The sequence below is a fragment of the Spermophilus citellus genome (assembly GCF_964194105.1).
Source record: "Spermophilus citellus genome assembly, chromosome: 1".
NCBI lineage: Eukaryota > Metazoa > Chordata > Mammalia > Rodentia > Sciuridae > Spermophilus > Spermophilus citellus.
In genome coordinates this window covers 188723137-188739441 of record NC_138182.1, presented here as the reverse complement: position 1 = coordinate 188739441, position 16305 = coordinate 188723137, and the positions used below count along the sequence as shown (strand labels likewise).

The 16305-nt window shown below is 38.7% G+C and overlaps 1 protein-coding gene across 1 annotated transcript in view; it reads left to right on the top strand.

Moving 5' to 3' along the window:
* Positions 1-1178: 1178 nt before the first annotated feature.
* Positions 1179-16305, top strand: part of NDFIP1 (Nedd4 family interacting protein 1) — a 52852-nt gene continuing 37725 nt past the window's right edge. Inside the window, exon 1 of the mRNA XM_081273987.1 lies at positions 1179-1482. Coding sequence (XP_081130113.1) covers positions 1420-1482 — 63 coding nt within the window. The 5' untranslated portion in view covers positions 1179-1419. The remainder of the gene's footprint in view (positions 1483-16305) is intronic.

Here is a 16305-nt window from a genome sequence, read left to right as displayed (position 1 = left end):
AGTGTGGATGCTAACAGTAACTTTGAAGTAAGGAAGGTAAGTGTCTAGAACTTTCAATAATGTGATTTGCTGCTACATAAACCTCAGGGTGATCCAAATCACAGTTATGTTTTATGTGGTTAACTAAACTTGAAAATTAGAAGTTAAGATAATCATATTAATATCAACTCTAGACTTGCAACTTGGAAAGGCAATCAAGAAGAAATGGGAAGTGCAACAAGCTTCAAAGACTGAGGGTGGTTTTTGTTTTTGATATTCCCCTCTGTGTTGGACATGTGGTTAGAAGCAATTCCAGATGGCTGGATGTGATAAGAGGAAACAGACCCTGAATGCCTGCATAACTGTAGTGTACTAGATGTTGTAGACCATTAAAGACTGGAAAGAAAAATATTCTTTCTTCACAAAGCTTATAATTTAGTTGCTTGATTATGGCTAAGAGAGCTGGCTTAATGGGCTTGCATTCCAACTTTATCCTTTACTAGCTCTGTGTCACTGGGTAAAATATTTAATCTCTTCAGGCATAATTTCTTCATCTGTGCACCACTGATAATTTATCTTCTATTTGGCAGCTATGCCAGACTCCTTTCAGTTCTCCCACGATGCAAGCTCTCTCCTTACTGGCCTTGCACATGTTCCTGTTCCTTGGAAAACTTCTAGCGAGGCTAAATCCTTCAAGTTCTGACTTTCATGTTCTGAGATCTTTGTTTCAGAAAATATGATTTCTGTATCCACAGGTAAAGGACTGCATAGACATTAGGCTGCCCTTATAAATAACCCACTCTCAAGTAGGGTTTAGGATCAGCAAACTTTTTCTGTAAAAGCAGATGGTAAGTATTTTAGGATTTGCAGGGCTATACCAATCAAAAGAGAGCTGCAGTGTTCCAATAAAACTTTATTTATGGACAGAGACATTTTAATGTCTTGTACTTTTCATCAGGGTCACAAAGACTTGATTTGGCGGCCGCCCTGTGGCTGGCTGCCCCCGGACCTAAGAGGATAAGCACCGGGAGTGGATAAGAAATGCTGCTGCCCGATACCGGGTAGCGGACCACCGCTGTGTAAGACGGTCAGCCTCGGCTGGGGCCAACGGCCTCTAGGACCGGGCTGTGGCCTCTTCGCCCCCGGTGGCGATGAGGCAGCGGCGGCGCAGGGCGAGGCCCGGCCGGGCAGGGCGGCGCGAGTCGGGGGCGGGGCGGCGGCGCCGCGTCGTCTTCTTGGTCCCCGCCTCCTCCCCAGGGGCCGCGGCGGAGCCTTGGCGGCGGCGGCGCTCACAACCTGAGAGGAGCGTCTCTGCGGGAGCGGCGACCATCGAGACCCACGCGAGGCGCGTCCCCCTCGGCCTCGCAGCGCTCCCAGGCCGCAGCGCCCGCGCCCTTTCAGCTCGCTCGCTAGCCTTCCTTCCCTGCGGCCGGCTGCGCCATGGCGTTGGCGTTGGCGGCGCTGGCGGCGGTGGAGCCGGCCTGCGGCAGCCGATACCAGCAGGTGAGCAGCACCCGAGTCCAGCCCCAGATCCTGGACCCCAGACCCCGGATCCCGGATGCGGGATCCGGGACCCCGGTCCGGCCCTACCCGCCGGTTGCTTCAGGCCTTTCCCGGCCAGGGTCTACTCGACGCCGGGGCTTGGCAGGCCGCGCTGGGCCTGGGGCGGGTCCGCGGGCCCTGGTCTCGGTTCGAGGCCGCCGCGGGCCGGGGCGGAACCTGGCGGTGAAAAACCCGACGCCTGTCTTGTTGCCCGCATTTTCCCGGGCGGGCGGATCTGAGAGCCAGAACTCGCGACTTTGAGGAGGTATCGATATGGGGACATTTTCCCCCTTTTCACCTTTTGGTTTGATGTCATTGGAAAAAAAAAAGAAAGGGGTGGGGGAAGACGTGAAGTGGAAAGGGAAACGGTGAAGAGAAAGATAAAATCGCTGGTGCTGCAGCCGACTGCTCCCCACAGCGAGATGCGATTACTCAGGGTTTCAGAGCCTCGTCTGTTGGTCGAAACCCATCCCCCTCGCCTCGGTTTTAAGACAAAAGTGAAAAACGCAGCGAGAGACAGCCCCGCAGTTTGCAATAGATTTGGCAGAGGCGATGTTTTACTGGGGTGATGCCCTCAATGTAGAGCTACAGTGGAGCCACAGGGCGTGTGCCTGGGTGTATTTTAAACGCTTCGAAGTGACGTTTAAAGAAATTTAATAGCATAGCTAGGGAGGACGTGTATAAGAGATGATTGGATTATTATCTCGCGGGTGTGATTTGTAAATTGAGGCCCCAGGGAAAAGAGCTGCTAGTCTTACACACGGTCTGCACTGGCTTTCCCTCGGAAATTTAGAGACCTTCTACGAGATATGAATCTAACACCTCGTAATTTTGGGAATTGAGCCAGGTAGTGACTGATGTTGATTGGAACCCCAAATAATTCCTCATGTTTTGTCTCGGTTCAAACGCTTTCGGTTATAATTCGCATACGATGTTCTGGTTTTATGAAATACAAGCTTCTGTCTTAGATGATTTGCAATTTTATGTTTTAGAACTAAGGAAAACAGGCATGATTAAAACGTGTAGATTAACATTGGTGCAGCCAGTTACTGTTCTGTTTTGCTGTCTTCAGCCCAGTGTTGTAATCTGCCTCCCCCAATCCCCCACTCGCCCCCCCCCACCTCGCTGTCGCCTTGCGTCCCCGCCTCCAGCTCGTCCCCGCCTCCAGCTCGGACTCCTGAAATGACTGGTTAAGAATTTAGCCTCTTGGTTCCATAAACACACCCCAGATTGTGGCAGTGCAGTCTAATTCTCGTCTCTTTTAACAGCCTGGGGTGTAGCACATGTTTTTCTATATGACCTTGGACAAGACTCTGAGATCTTACCTGCTTTAATAAAATTCGAATCACAGATGTCACTTAACTGTCACCAAGGTGTTTGCAAATCACTTGTACCGTGTAGGGTCATCTGATTCATTTTTTTTTCATCCTGTCTTGGCTAAGGCAAACAAGCAAAAGAGCTGTTTTCTTTGTACTGCCATCTTCTGAGCTATTGGTTAATGCTGAAGTACTGCTAGAATAGAGAATTTGTTGGAGTGTCACAATTATGGATTCTGTGGTGAAGTATTTAATAGCTTTCAATTCTGCAGAATTGAGCTATGTCAGGGGTAGGCCATCTTTATTTCATTCTTTTGAAAATAATTATTTTCAAGAAATAATCTTTAAAAAAATGAAAACATAATCTAGAAAATTTATAAAAAATGAAAGCCAAAAATACCTCCCCAAACACTAATCTATCACTCACAGATAACCAGAGCTATTACTTTACTATGTATTTTTGTGGACTTATAGTCATGTAAATATACATAAGTATAGATCAGAATACATGTGTACAGATAAGGAAAGCTAATATTGATTTACTCTGCACCAATCAGAGCACTAAGTGGTTTACATCCATTTTTTTCATTTAATTCTTACAAAATCCTTATGAGTCAGGGGTTGTTCTCATTGGATAGATAAAAAAGTCTCAGAGAGGCTCAGTAACTTTTTCAAGGTCACAAAGCTGCTAAATTATGATTACAAGAATAAACACATACCTACTTAAAACACAGGGCTTGTTGGGTGTGGCAGTGCATGCCTATAATCTCAGTCTATAATTCTGCTACTTGGAAGACTGAGACTGGAGGATAGGCCAGTTTAAGCAATTTAGGAAGACTCTGTCTCAAAAAAGAGAAAGGGGCTAGGTATGGTGGTGCTTGCCTGTAATTCCAGTGATGCGAGAGGTTGAGTCAGGATGATTGAAAGTTTGAGGCCTGCCTCAGTAACTTAGTGACACCCTGTCTCAAAATAAAAACTAGAAAGTACCGGGGATGTAGCTCAGCAGTAAAGCATCCCAGGGTTCAATCCCAGTATCATAAAATAAATATATAAAACTAAAAAACAAAACAGACTATGATTCAATGATAGGCATAGGAATTAGCAGATAATTGTATACATATGTACTCTTTTATATTCGTATGTATACATACAAGTACATCCTCTTATGTTAATGTTTAATTCTGTCCACTTCTGATAGTATTTGTGCTCATTTTTGCATGTGTCCATGTTTATCATGTTTTCAGGCATATACATTTATAAATTTGCATGTGTGTACAAAGAATATATTAAAATGGGTTCATATTTTAGTACTATTTGGTAATGTGCCTTTTCACATAATTGCATAGTATGAATACATTCCTGCATCAAATATTTTATTTTTTTTGGTACTGGGAATTTAACCCAGAAGCACTTAACCACTGAGCCACATCCCTAGCCCTTTTCTATATTTTATGTAGAGACAAGGTCTCACTGAGTTGCTTAGGGCCTTGCTAAATTGCTCAGGCTGGCTTTGAACTCTTGATCCTCCTGTCTCAGTCTTTTGAGCTGTTGGGATTACAGGTTTGCACCATTGTGTCTGGCTGTATTAAATGTTTTTAATGTCTGCATGACATGCAATTATATGCTGACCATAATGTAATCAATTGCCCATTGGTAGCCACTGAGAATTTATAAATTTTTTCATCCACTGAAGCTTCCATACATATATCTTCAACTATTTCCTATGTAAATTTCTAGGTGTCATGATGCTTGATCAAAGAATATACATACTTAAAAAGGCTTTTGAATTATAGAATGTTGGTGAATTGTCCCAGCAACTTGATAGGAACATGCCCTGGGTTGTCACAGAGGTGTTCTCACTTCTATTTGATTGGGTTAATCAAAATGAGGTGGTCTCAAGCAAAGTAAATGTAACAGGAAATGATGTGATATTCATAATCGCAAACTGTTTTATTTGCCTTTATGGTGTTTGTTTGTTTGCAGGGCTGGGAATCAAATTCTGGTCTCACACAAGCTAGGCAAGTGTTCTACCATTGAGCTACACTGCCAGCCCCTTTGTGGTTGTTTTAGGATCAGTCTTTTTTTTTTACCCCCCTGGATACTGGGGATTGAATCCAACGCTTTACATATGGTAGGCAGGCACTCTTCCTCTGAGCTACATCCTCAGACCTCCTTTGTCTTTTTTTTTTTTTAAATCAGTATTTTAATATGTGCACAACTGGAATTTAGCATAGTGACAGACCATAAAGAAACGCTCGGCTTATAGGTTTCCTGTGACATAATTTATTTTATTTTTTTTCCTTTTTACATTTTGAAACTGCAGCTATGCGTCCAACCATGTGAATGCATTATTTTGAAAAGTTCTAAATAGACCCATACCTAGTGTTGAGAAACTTGCTGTGTGTAGCTTTCTGAGATCGTTAACTCCCGTTCATCTATTCCAAACCCTCTGCTTTACAGTAGTAGGTCTTTGCTTATGACGTGAATTTTACTCTTCATGCCAGATGTTTTGAGAATCCAGTGGGTGATGATGATACTGTCATATAGGTTCAAAAATAAACTGCAGAATGTTCGATTTCGTACTTAACTCATGGCCTGCTAGTGAACGTGTGCATTGAGAGCATCACCGGTAAGTTTATATTGTAGTCTGATAAGAATGTAGAGCAGCTTCGGGAATGACACCTTTTGAGGTAAGTTCTCATAAGATTTTGGAGGAACAGTTTGATAGGTCAGGAAATGAGTCATACATGTGCACATACACATATATTTTTTGGCACCTGAGATTGAACTCAGGGGCAATTAACCACTGAGCCACATCCCCAGCCCCCTTTTAAATATTTTATTTAGAGATAGGGTCTTGCTGAGTTGCTTAGGGCCTTGCTCAGTTGCTGAGGCTGGTTTTGAGCTCATGATCCTCTTGCTTCAGCTTTCCAAGCTTCTGGGATTATAGGCATGCACCACTGTACCCAGGGAGTCTCATATTTTAACAGGTTGAATCATTTGCATTAAAGTATTAGATGAAGTCATGATCTTGGAGGATGGACTGAATAGTGCCCATGGGATTTGTTTTATTTTTTATTTTTTTAGTTTTATAAGTCATAATTGTATCATGGAATACCCTATACAATGTTTTATCAAGATTTTTAAGGTTACTTCTATATAAGTGGCCTACAGTTGTCAGTGATCAAAGAAAACTTTTTCAAAAAACTTTTGTAAAATATTTTTTGCAAAAGATTGAGAAGATGAATAAATTGTTTCTTTGAAAACTTTAAAAAATTGTGGTAAAGTACATACAAAATACACTGTTAACTTATTTTTCTTGATGCTATTGATTGAACCCAGGGCCTCATACATGCTCAGCACGTGCTCTACCCTGAACCATAAGTATATAGTTCAGTGGCATAAAGTACCTTCACATTTGTGCAACCAGTCTCTATCTTTACAAAACTGAAAATCTGTACTCATTAAACAATAACTTTCCATTATTCCTGCCCTAGCTCCTTTCAACTACCATTCTACTCTAGGTATCTCTTATAAATACAATCAATATTTGTACTTTTGTTGAGTGGCTTATTTCATTTACCATAATGTCTTAAAGTTTTATCCATATTGTAGCAGGTGTCAGAATTTCTTCTTTAAAGCTGAATGATTTCCTGTTGTATGTGTATACTAAATTTGCTTTTATCTAGATATCTGTTGATGGACCTGGGTTTGCCTTCACCTTTTGGCTGTTATGCATAATGCTGCTATGAACATGGGTGTACTCTGAGTTTATGCTTTTAATTCTTTTGAGTTTATACCCAGTAGTGCCATTCCTGGGTGGTATGATAATTCTATTTTAAATTTTTTGAGGAATTGCCATACTGTTTTTCATAGTGCTGCACCATTTTACATTCCCATCAATAGTGCACAAGGGTTGCAGTTTCTGCATATCCTTGGCAACTCTTGTTCCTGTTCTGTTTTTTTTTTTTTTTTTTTTTTTTGATAGTGATCATTTAATGGGTGTGAAGTAATATCTCCTTGCAGTACTGATTTCCCTTTTCCTAATGATTAGTGATGTTGAACATGTTTTCATTGCATTGACCATTGTATATCTTCTCTGAAGAAATGTCTATTCAAGTCCTTACCTCAGTTTTGAATTGGGTTTTTGCTTTGTTAAGTTGTAGGGATAGAGTTATTTCTTAATGATATTTATATTTTCAACTTTTTACTATCAGGATTTCAGACATACAAAAATAGATTAGGGGGAGGGGAATAGAAAAGACAGAATTAATTGATCATAACTTTTCTAGCCTTGTATTTGTAAATACGACCACATCATGTACAATCACAAGAGTGAGATCCAAATAGAATAAGTTGTATTCTGTTATGTATATTCTGCCAAAATACATTCTACTGTCATGTGTAACTAAAAATAAAAAGAAGTTAAAAAACAAAGTGTAGTAAACATTATGAACCCATCACCCCAAGTTCAGTAATTATCATGACAGTCAATCTTGTTTCATTTATGCTGTTCCTTGTATTTTGAAGCAAATCCTAGAAATAATATCATTTTATTTATAAATATTTCTGGGTTAACTATCTAAAAATAACAAATGGTAATATACTTAAAGCAGATATTACCACTGATGAATATATCATGAAAGCTCTTTTGTAATGTTAGGGATATGGAAGCAGGATTTGTCAATGTCAGGAGCTGCAGATCTGTAACTGTCATTTGTATTTGATTTGACTCACTCTTGGTAAACCTTGCTCCTCATGTTGTTTTGTAGCAGTGGTGGATTCTTATCGATCCATCTTTATTTTCTTGCCTGATCTCACTGATGACTCTTTGTTAGAGGAAATTTGTTTGGCTTACTCATTTTGTCTGTCCCTTGGAAACAGGGCAGGATTTCCTGCTTTGGGCTGAAACCAAGATCCAAGTGAGCTGCTCTAGGGAATCCTGCTCTTAAGGATGTGCCACCCACTTATTCTCTACATAACTCCAAATTACTTTATCCTAGACATCAATTATAGTACATTATAGTAAATTATATTATTTAAAACTCTATCATGAGGATGACTTTGAATTTTTTATGGAAAAAAAAAGGGCTTGAAGAGATTCAAGTTACATCCTCTGATTTATTTGTTCTTAGGGCTTCAAAATAAATACTTTGGTTCCTTAATTTATTTTTGTTACTTTTGAATAAGTACAACTGCTTAGCAGAACCATATTCTTGTAATGGTGAACAGTGCCCATTTAGATAAAGATTCTTATCTTACAGATTTATGTTGAAAATCATGTTGATAGTCCTTTTTTCTCAAGTTACTGTTGCCGGTAATTTAAGCAGTTGGTCAACATCATATTAAATTTATTGGGCTTTACGAACTTTCCATTTGTAATTGCTTGGAGGGACTGGCTAGGTGGAAGTATAGTATGTATTGTTAACTTCACCAAGTGTAGTAATACAAAGCCAAGTATTGTCAGACACCACTTAACACATTCCGCTGTTACAATTAGGCTCTTATTGTTCTGAATAACATAGCTTATATTAAAAGTCCCAAGTTTAACAATATTTGTAATGAAGCATTATCTTAGTGCTTATAGCACTTCCCTTCATATGTAATTTTAATAGTAATATTAATTTCTTATCTCCCTTGGCAATTTAGCATATTCTTTTGACAATTATTCTACTTTGCCTTTAATGTATGAGAATGATTAAGTAGTAGTTACCATAAGTAGAGGCTTGAATGCAATTTGGAGGTGATTCTGAAGATTGGACAGTTTATGAATAGAAATAGAAGTGTTTAGGAACGCCTCTAATTCCAGTGGCTCAGGAGGCTGAGGCAGAAGGATTGTGGGTTCAAAGCCAGCTTCAGCATATTGGTAAAGGTGCTAAGCAACTCAGTGAGATCCAGTCTCTAAATAGAATACAAAAAGGTCTGGGGATGTGGCTCAGTGGTTGAGTGCCCCTGAGTTTAATCCCTGATACCGCCACCCCCCCAAAAAAAAGTGTTCAGAGATTGGCTTTTCTTTAATAATGATTTTACTTAACATTCAGTTTTTTTTTTTTTAAGAGAGAGAGAGAGGAGAGAGAGAATTTTTTATTATTTATTTTTTAGTTTTCGGCGGACACAGCATCTTTGTATGTGGTGCTGAGGATCGAACCCAGGCCGCACGCATGCTAGGCAAGCACGCTACCACTTGAGCCACGTCCCCAGCCCAACATTCAGTGTTTAAATGTGACATTTAAAGTTAAACATGTCACCAGAGTGGGTTATGCTTTTAATCCAGCTACTTGGAAGAATGAGGCAGGAGGATTGTAAGTTTGAACCCAGCCTGTAATCAAAATAGAAAATTTTTAAAAAGGGCTGGGGATGTAGCTCAGAGGTAGGTCTCCCTGTGTTCAACCCCAAGTACTGCAAATAATAGTAATAATAAAAGTAAGAAATTGGGCTGGGGATGTGGCTCAAGCGGTAGCACGCTCGCCTGGCATGCGTGCGGCCTGGGTTCGATCCTCAGCACCACATACCAACAAAGATGTTGTGTCTGGCAAGAACTAAAAAATAAAAATATATATATAAAAAAAAAGTGAGTTGCGGATGCAATTCTCTAAAAAAAAAAAAAGTAAGAAATTAAAACTTTTCAATTTATACAATAATACATAGATAAATTCAAGTGCTAGATTCAAGCAGTAAATTTCTAAAGGAAAATTTGATTTTCCTTTTTCTTCCAGTCCCTCTCCAGAAGTATTAACTTCTCAAGTTTGGTATGTATTCTTTAGACTTTCTTACCTTTCCTTTGCTGTTGAAAAATTTTTATTTTTTTATTCATGTGTACGCGTGCAAATGTGAGCGTGTATGCACACATGTTGGATATTGGACCCAGGGCTTTGGGGTGCTAAACATTCATTTTACCATTGAGTTACACACCTACCCCTTTTTCTTTTGTTTTTCTTTCTTTTTTTTTTTTTTTAAAAGAGAGAGTGAGAGAGGAGAGAGAGAGAGAGAAGAGAATTTTTAATATTTATTTTTTAGTTCTCGGCGGACACAACATCTTTGTTGGTATGTGGTGCTGAGGATCGAACCCGGGCCGCACGCATACCAGGCGAGCGCGCTACCGCTTGAGCCACGTCCCCAGCCCTTTCTTTCTTTCTTTTTTTTTTTTTTTTCTTTTTTTGGTGGCACTGAGACTTGAACCTGGGGCCTCACACATACTCTTGACACTGAACTGCAACATCCTTAGTCCTTTCATTTAATTTTGAGACAAAGTCTTGCGAAGTTGCTGAGGTTGTTCTTTGAACATTGTGATTTTCCTGCATTAGCTTCCTGAATACCTGGAATTACAGCTGTGCATTATCACGTGCAGTTCTAGTTAGTATTTTTTTTTCTTTTTTTGTTGTAGATGGACACAATAACTTTATTTGATTTTTTTATTTTTATGTGGGGCTGAGGATCAAACCCAGTGCCTCAAGCATGCTAGGCAAGTGTTCTACCACTGAGCTGTAACTGCAGCCCCTCCATTTCATACTTTTAAAGTGTGCTTTTTAGAACATTTTTATGTTTATGGAAACACTAAGAAGACAATACTCAGTTTCCATATACCCACACCTACTTTCTTCTGTTAATATTTTACATTAGTATGATAAAACTTTCATAATTAATGATAAAATATTGATAACACTATTTGCAGTACCAGGGGTTGAACCCAGGGGCCATCTACCATTGAACTACATTCCCTTCCCCCCACCCTTTTTTATTTTTTATTTTGAAACAAAGTGGCACCAAGTTGCACAGGCTACCCTTGAATTTGTAGTCCTTCTGTCTCAGCCCTGTGAGTAGCTGGGATCACAGATGTGCACCACTGTGCCTAGCTCAGATTTTCTAAGTTTTGTCCCCCCACCCCACCCCAGGATCCCCTCTCATATACTACATTACATGTAGTCCTCATGATTCTTGTCTGTGGTAGCCCAACTTCCCTTGTTTTTGATAATCTAGACAGTTTAAATTAGTACACGTTAGATATTTGTAGAGTATTCCTAAATTTAGATTCTTTTAATGTTTTTCTTAGTGTTAGACTTGAGTTGTGGATTTTGATGAGTAAGACCACAGAGGTAAAGTGCCATTCTCATTACATTCTATCAAGAATACCTGCTGTTATTGTTTAGATTTTAGGTGTCCCCCAAAAGCTCATGTGTGACAGTGCAAGAAGGTTTAAAGGTGAAATGATTGGATTGTGAGAACCTTAACTCAATCAGTGAATTAATTCCCTGACAAGGATTAACTGAGTGGTGAATGCAGGATGGGAGGGTGTAGCTGGAGGTGAGTCACACTGGGGGTGCTTCTGGAGTATATATTTGGTGAGCTGAGCTTAGTCTGTCTCTGCTTGCTGATCATCCTATGAGCCCTTTCTTTCTACCACACTCTTCTGCCATGATGTTTTGCCTCATCTTGAGTCCTGAAGAATGGAGCTAGTGGAGCTAGCTTTCTGTGGACTGAGAACTCTGAAACCGTGAGCCCCAAATAAACTTTTCCTTCTCTAAAATTATCCTTGTCAGTCTTTTAGTCTCAGCAGCAAAATGCTGACTAAAACACATGCTATCAATATGACTTATTGCTGTCGTAATGTTTGGCAGGTTTCTTTCTCATAAAAATACTCTTTTACCCTCTTCCCATACTATACTGTTTGTGAGGAAGTCAATATGCAACATCCCATACATAAGGAGTGGGGACTTAACACAAAAGGCAGGGTATTTGCATAAATAATGCAGAATTTATCTGTATGAGATGTCTTTTCTCTATTAATTTCTAAGTTTTGGTTTATATCTGAATAGATTTATAAAAATTTATATCTGTATGTACTCAAATACTTATAATTATTTGGGGTCATAATTCAATAGCAATTTATTTTGTCACTAAAATTATTCCAGCTTTGGCTAGTGGGAACTCTTGAGGTAGTGCCTGTGCCCCCTTGACCATCATTGTGCTTTTGTTTCTTTCTTTCCTTTTTTTTTTTTCTTTTTAACGCACTCATTTGCTTTTTGGTACCAGACTCATCATATGTATTTCCTCAATTCCTAGAATTGGGCATTTCTCCAGGGAAAATTCCTTTTATTGGAGAATAATACTAGAAGCCATGTCTACATTCATTTCTACTGGGCTGTTGTTCTTCCAGGCCTTGTAAGCTGACAAAGCAAGGAAATATATGTGTATATATTACCCTGTGGTTATATCCATCTATAAATATTTTTTTGCTTTTTTTATTGTTAAAAAAATTAAGTATGTTAAGTATGCACACTACCATTTAACTATACCCCCAGCCCTATAAATATTTCTGTATGTTACCATCTGTCTATATGAAGCTAAACATAAGTTCATACTAATATCTCTACTCTAATTCATTACCACATGAATCAATCTAGCCTATTTCCCTTATCTGTAAACTCCCTTTCCAACAGTGATAAATTTGGCTCCCCCCATCTGGCATTCATTTACTTAATTCTTCAGTTCTGATATGCATGTAGAGTGGCATTAGACTTGTTAACCCATGCCTGTGTGGGAAACAGTCTTATTCACTAGAGGACAGGATATATATTTGGTTGCAGACTACTCATTTCCAGAGTTACTTAGGTCAGCACCTTTCTCCTATACTCTTTTTTAAAAAAATCTAGTTTGTTATATATGACGGCAGAATGCATTACAATTCACATTACACATATAGAGCACAATTTTTCATATCTTTGGTTGTATACAAAGTATATTCACACCATTTGTGTCTTCATACATGTACTTAGGGTAATGATGTCTATCTTATTCCACTGTCATTTCTACTCCCATACCCTCTCCCTTCCCCTTCACCCTACCTTTTCCCCATACTCTTTTTTTTTTTTAAGATGTTGATGGATTTTTATTTTATTTATGTATTAACTGCGGTGCTGAGAATCGAATCCAGGGCCTCACACATGCTACGCAAGTGTTCTACCACTGAGCCACAACTCCAGCCCCTCTCCCATACTCTTGATTAGATTCTTCCGTACATTTATATAGTTTTCTCACATCCTGTATACTATCCTGGGTCTTCCTGGTCACCTAAATGAATTTATAACATTTGCATACATTAAATTCACTCTCCTGCAAAGTTTTATAAGTTTTGACTTTATCCTTATTTTCCCCTGCTTTTTAACAAACAGTACATCTTAAGGAAAACAGTATGCTTTTCTTTTCTTTTTTTTTTTTTTTTTTTTTTTTTTGGTACTGTGGATTGAACTCAGGGGCACTCAACCACTGAGCCACATCCCCAGCCCTGTTTTGTGTTTTATTTAGAGACAGGGTCTCACCAAGTTGCTAAAACATTTTAGTGTGATCAAAATAACATTTTTTCTTTAATTAAGCCACAAAGACTATTTGAACACAATATGCTAATTGTTATAGGTTAAATACTGAATGTTATAGTATTCTATAACATTGCTGAGGCTGGTTTTGAACTTACGGACCTTCATGCACCACTGATTACAGGCATTTTTTTGGGGATATATATATATATCCCATATATCCCACACATATACATTTATATATACTTATATATTTATATGTAATATATATGTGTGTGTGTGTATATATATATATATATATATAATTCATATATTTTTTTCACAAAACTTTTTTACTTTGCCCTTACCTTTTTTATTTTTTATTTTTTTGTGGTGCCAGGGATTGAACCAAGGACCTCATGCCTACTAGCACATACCACTTAGCTACATCCCCAGCCCTACCCTTCTGAAATTTTGATGAAATTTTGTGGACTAGGGAATGAGCAATAGTAGTCTTAGTATTTTGAAGCTTTGGTTTTAGGCACTGTATGTTATAGGATTCAGACTTTTGTATTTTTGCCTTAATAAGCAATTCTTCCTTTTTTCCTTCTCTTTCCCTTCTTCTGCTTCCTTTTCACCTTCTTCTTCCTCTTCCCTATCCATATCTTTTTCCCTTTTGGTGCTGGGCTTTGAACCCAGGGCCTTGTACCTGCTAATAAGCACATGCTCTACCAGGGAGCTACACTCCACGCTCCTTTTCCCCCTTAAGTTTCCATTTGCCAGTGTGGTTGTTTGCTCCTCATTGCTTTTTTCTCCCTGGTTGCTCTTTTATGAACCCTTTGTGTTAGAAGCTTTCTGTGGTAATCCTTTGACTGCACGTTAACAGAGTGCTCCACCAGGAAAGCAGTTTGGAAGCTCAGTATGTTTGATGGAGCTTCTCACTGTGGCCTGTATCTTATGTAGTGTGACCCTCTAGGCTGTTCTTTGTGTCATTGTCTTTGGGTCTTTTCTCATGGATTGGTCAGTTTCCTCAAGAATAGGTCTGGCTGCTAGGAGTTTGGGAGTGACTAGAAAAAGAAGGCAGGGAGCTCTCAACATTTAGTGTAGAAATCTCGCACTCTTTTCCGTATGTTACCCTTTCCCTTAAACTCCAGTGTCTTAGGTCAAGAGCTCTCAGCTTTACGTCTCCTGAGAATAAATCTGTATTCTTCTAATGGAAATCCTGAGAGCTGTATATGTTTAATTGCTCCTCCAAACTTCCTGTTTTTAAAGCCCATTTTCACTCCTACTTAACTGCTGCCACAGATTTCTGACCTTATTTGGGTGCAAACAGGCTGTTTTTCTGCTTTCTTGTTCTAGGATTCTGCTTTCTTGGGTCTCATGAGTCAATTACCACTTGTCATCCAACTTTTGGCTTTCAGGATTTTATTGCTTCCTCTCCTCTTGCTTATCTTTGTAGATATTTGCCTTTAAATGAACAACATTTTACTAATGTCTACATTTAAGAGGGCTTTGGAAGGATTAGTGGCAAATGTGTGTGTTTAACCTTTATTATTATTAGTGGCAAATGTGTGTGCAACTACTTCTTTGTCTTTTTTATTCACTAAACTGTAGGGTTGATGAGGTAAAAAACATCAGCCACATTCACCTTGGCCAAACCAACATCAGTTAAGGCCTGGCACTTTTTTTTTTTTTTTTTTGCCTCAATAATCTTTATTCAATAACTGTAGCAACTTCTGAACTGGTCTCTAGCTCCATATTGTTTTTTTCCTTTTTAAATTTTTTTCTATGTACTTGTACAGTAGAGTTAAATTAATCTAGTAATAAGCATGGAAAATGAAATGTTCTTTGATAATAGGGGTTGTGGAAATGTCTGCATCCATTTCTTTGCTCTTAGTGTTCTTGCCAGAGAAGAGGACCTCATGTGCAGGCCTGTGTCCAGGTGGACCTTTTTTCACCCATGATTTCTGCCTGAGTATACTATTATACCAGGCTAATAAGCAAGCATAACTTCTCAGCTTTAGGGCTAGCTCTGGTAGCACATGCTGCAGTCAGTGTTTGTATTTGGGTCCTAGGCATGGCTCTGATTGTCTTTTCAGTGTATTCCACTGTCTTTTCAATGTAGAATATTCTATTTGTTGGACTGTTCTATTTGTGCCAATTGGTTATTTTAATAAGGAAAAACATTTTAGGAATTTTAGTGTGATCAAATATCATTTTTTCTTTAATTAAGCCACAAAGTCTATTTGAACACAGTATGCTATGCTAAGTGTTATAGGTTGAATACTAAATGTTATATGTTTTGTATTTTTAAGAGATAAAGATTGGAGATGTCTGTTTCTCCTCTTTCATTTATTCATTTTTTTCTTTCTTTTTCTTTTTTTTTTTTTTTTTAATACCAGGAATCAAACCCAGAGACACTTATTCACTGAGCCATATCCCTAGCCTTTTTATTTTTTTATTTGGAGTCAGGGTCTCACTTAGTTGCTTAGGGCCTCGCTAATTTGCTGAAGCTGGTTTTGAATTTGAGATCCTCCTGCCTCAGCCTCCTGAGCTGCTGCCAATCCCAATCTAGCTGTCACTTTTCTGAGTAGGTTTTTGGTAGAACTGTATCTCCATGCCTCTTTTGGTTAATATGTGCTAGTAATGTATTTATGATGTGCTACTCACTATGTAATGTGGGGTGAATACACCAATAAACCATGCTAAGGTTCCAGTCGGCAGAAGGCTCATAGTTTCAATCACTAATCCACTGATAATCTCCTTTTCTGCCCTCTGAATTGTTTGTGAAATACAGAAACACACTTTATGAATGTGGAACATAAACTTTTACAAACTGAGCATGCATATTTAATTAGTACTTAGGTCAAAAAAGAACATTACCACCCCTCCAAGGACTCCTTTCAATGTTCTTCTAGTTATCCACTTCTCCAGGGTAACCACTAACTGGTGTGTTAGGTTTGTCTGTGTGTGTGTGTGTGTGTGTGTGTGTGTGTTTTAATCTTTTTTATAAATATAAACATTTATACTTTGACTAGTTTGATCAACATTATGTTTGTATGTAGTTACAATTTATTAATTTACATTATTGGATACTATTCCATTCTGTGAGGTTAAAACAATTTAGTTACCCATTCTACTATTGACAGGCACTTGAGTGATTTCCAGTTTTATGAATA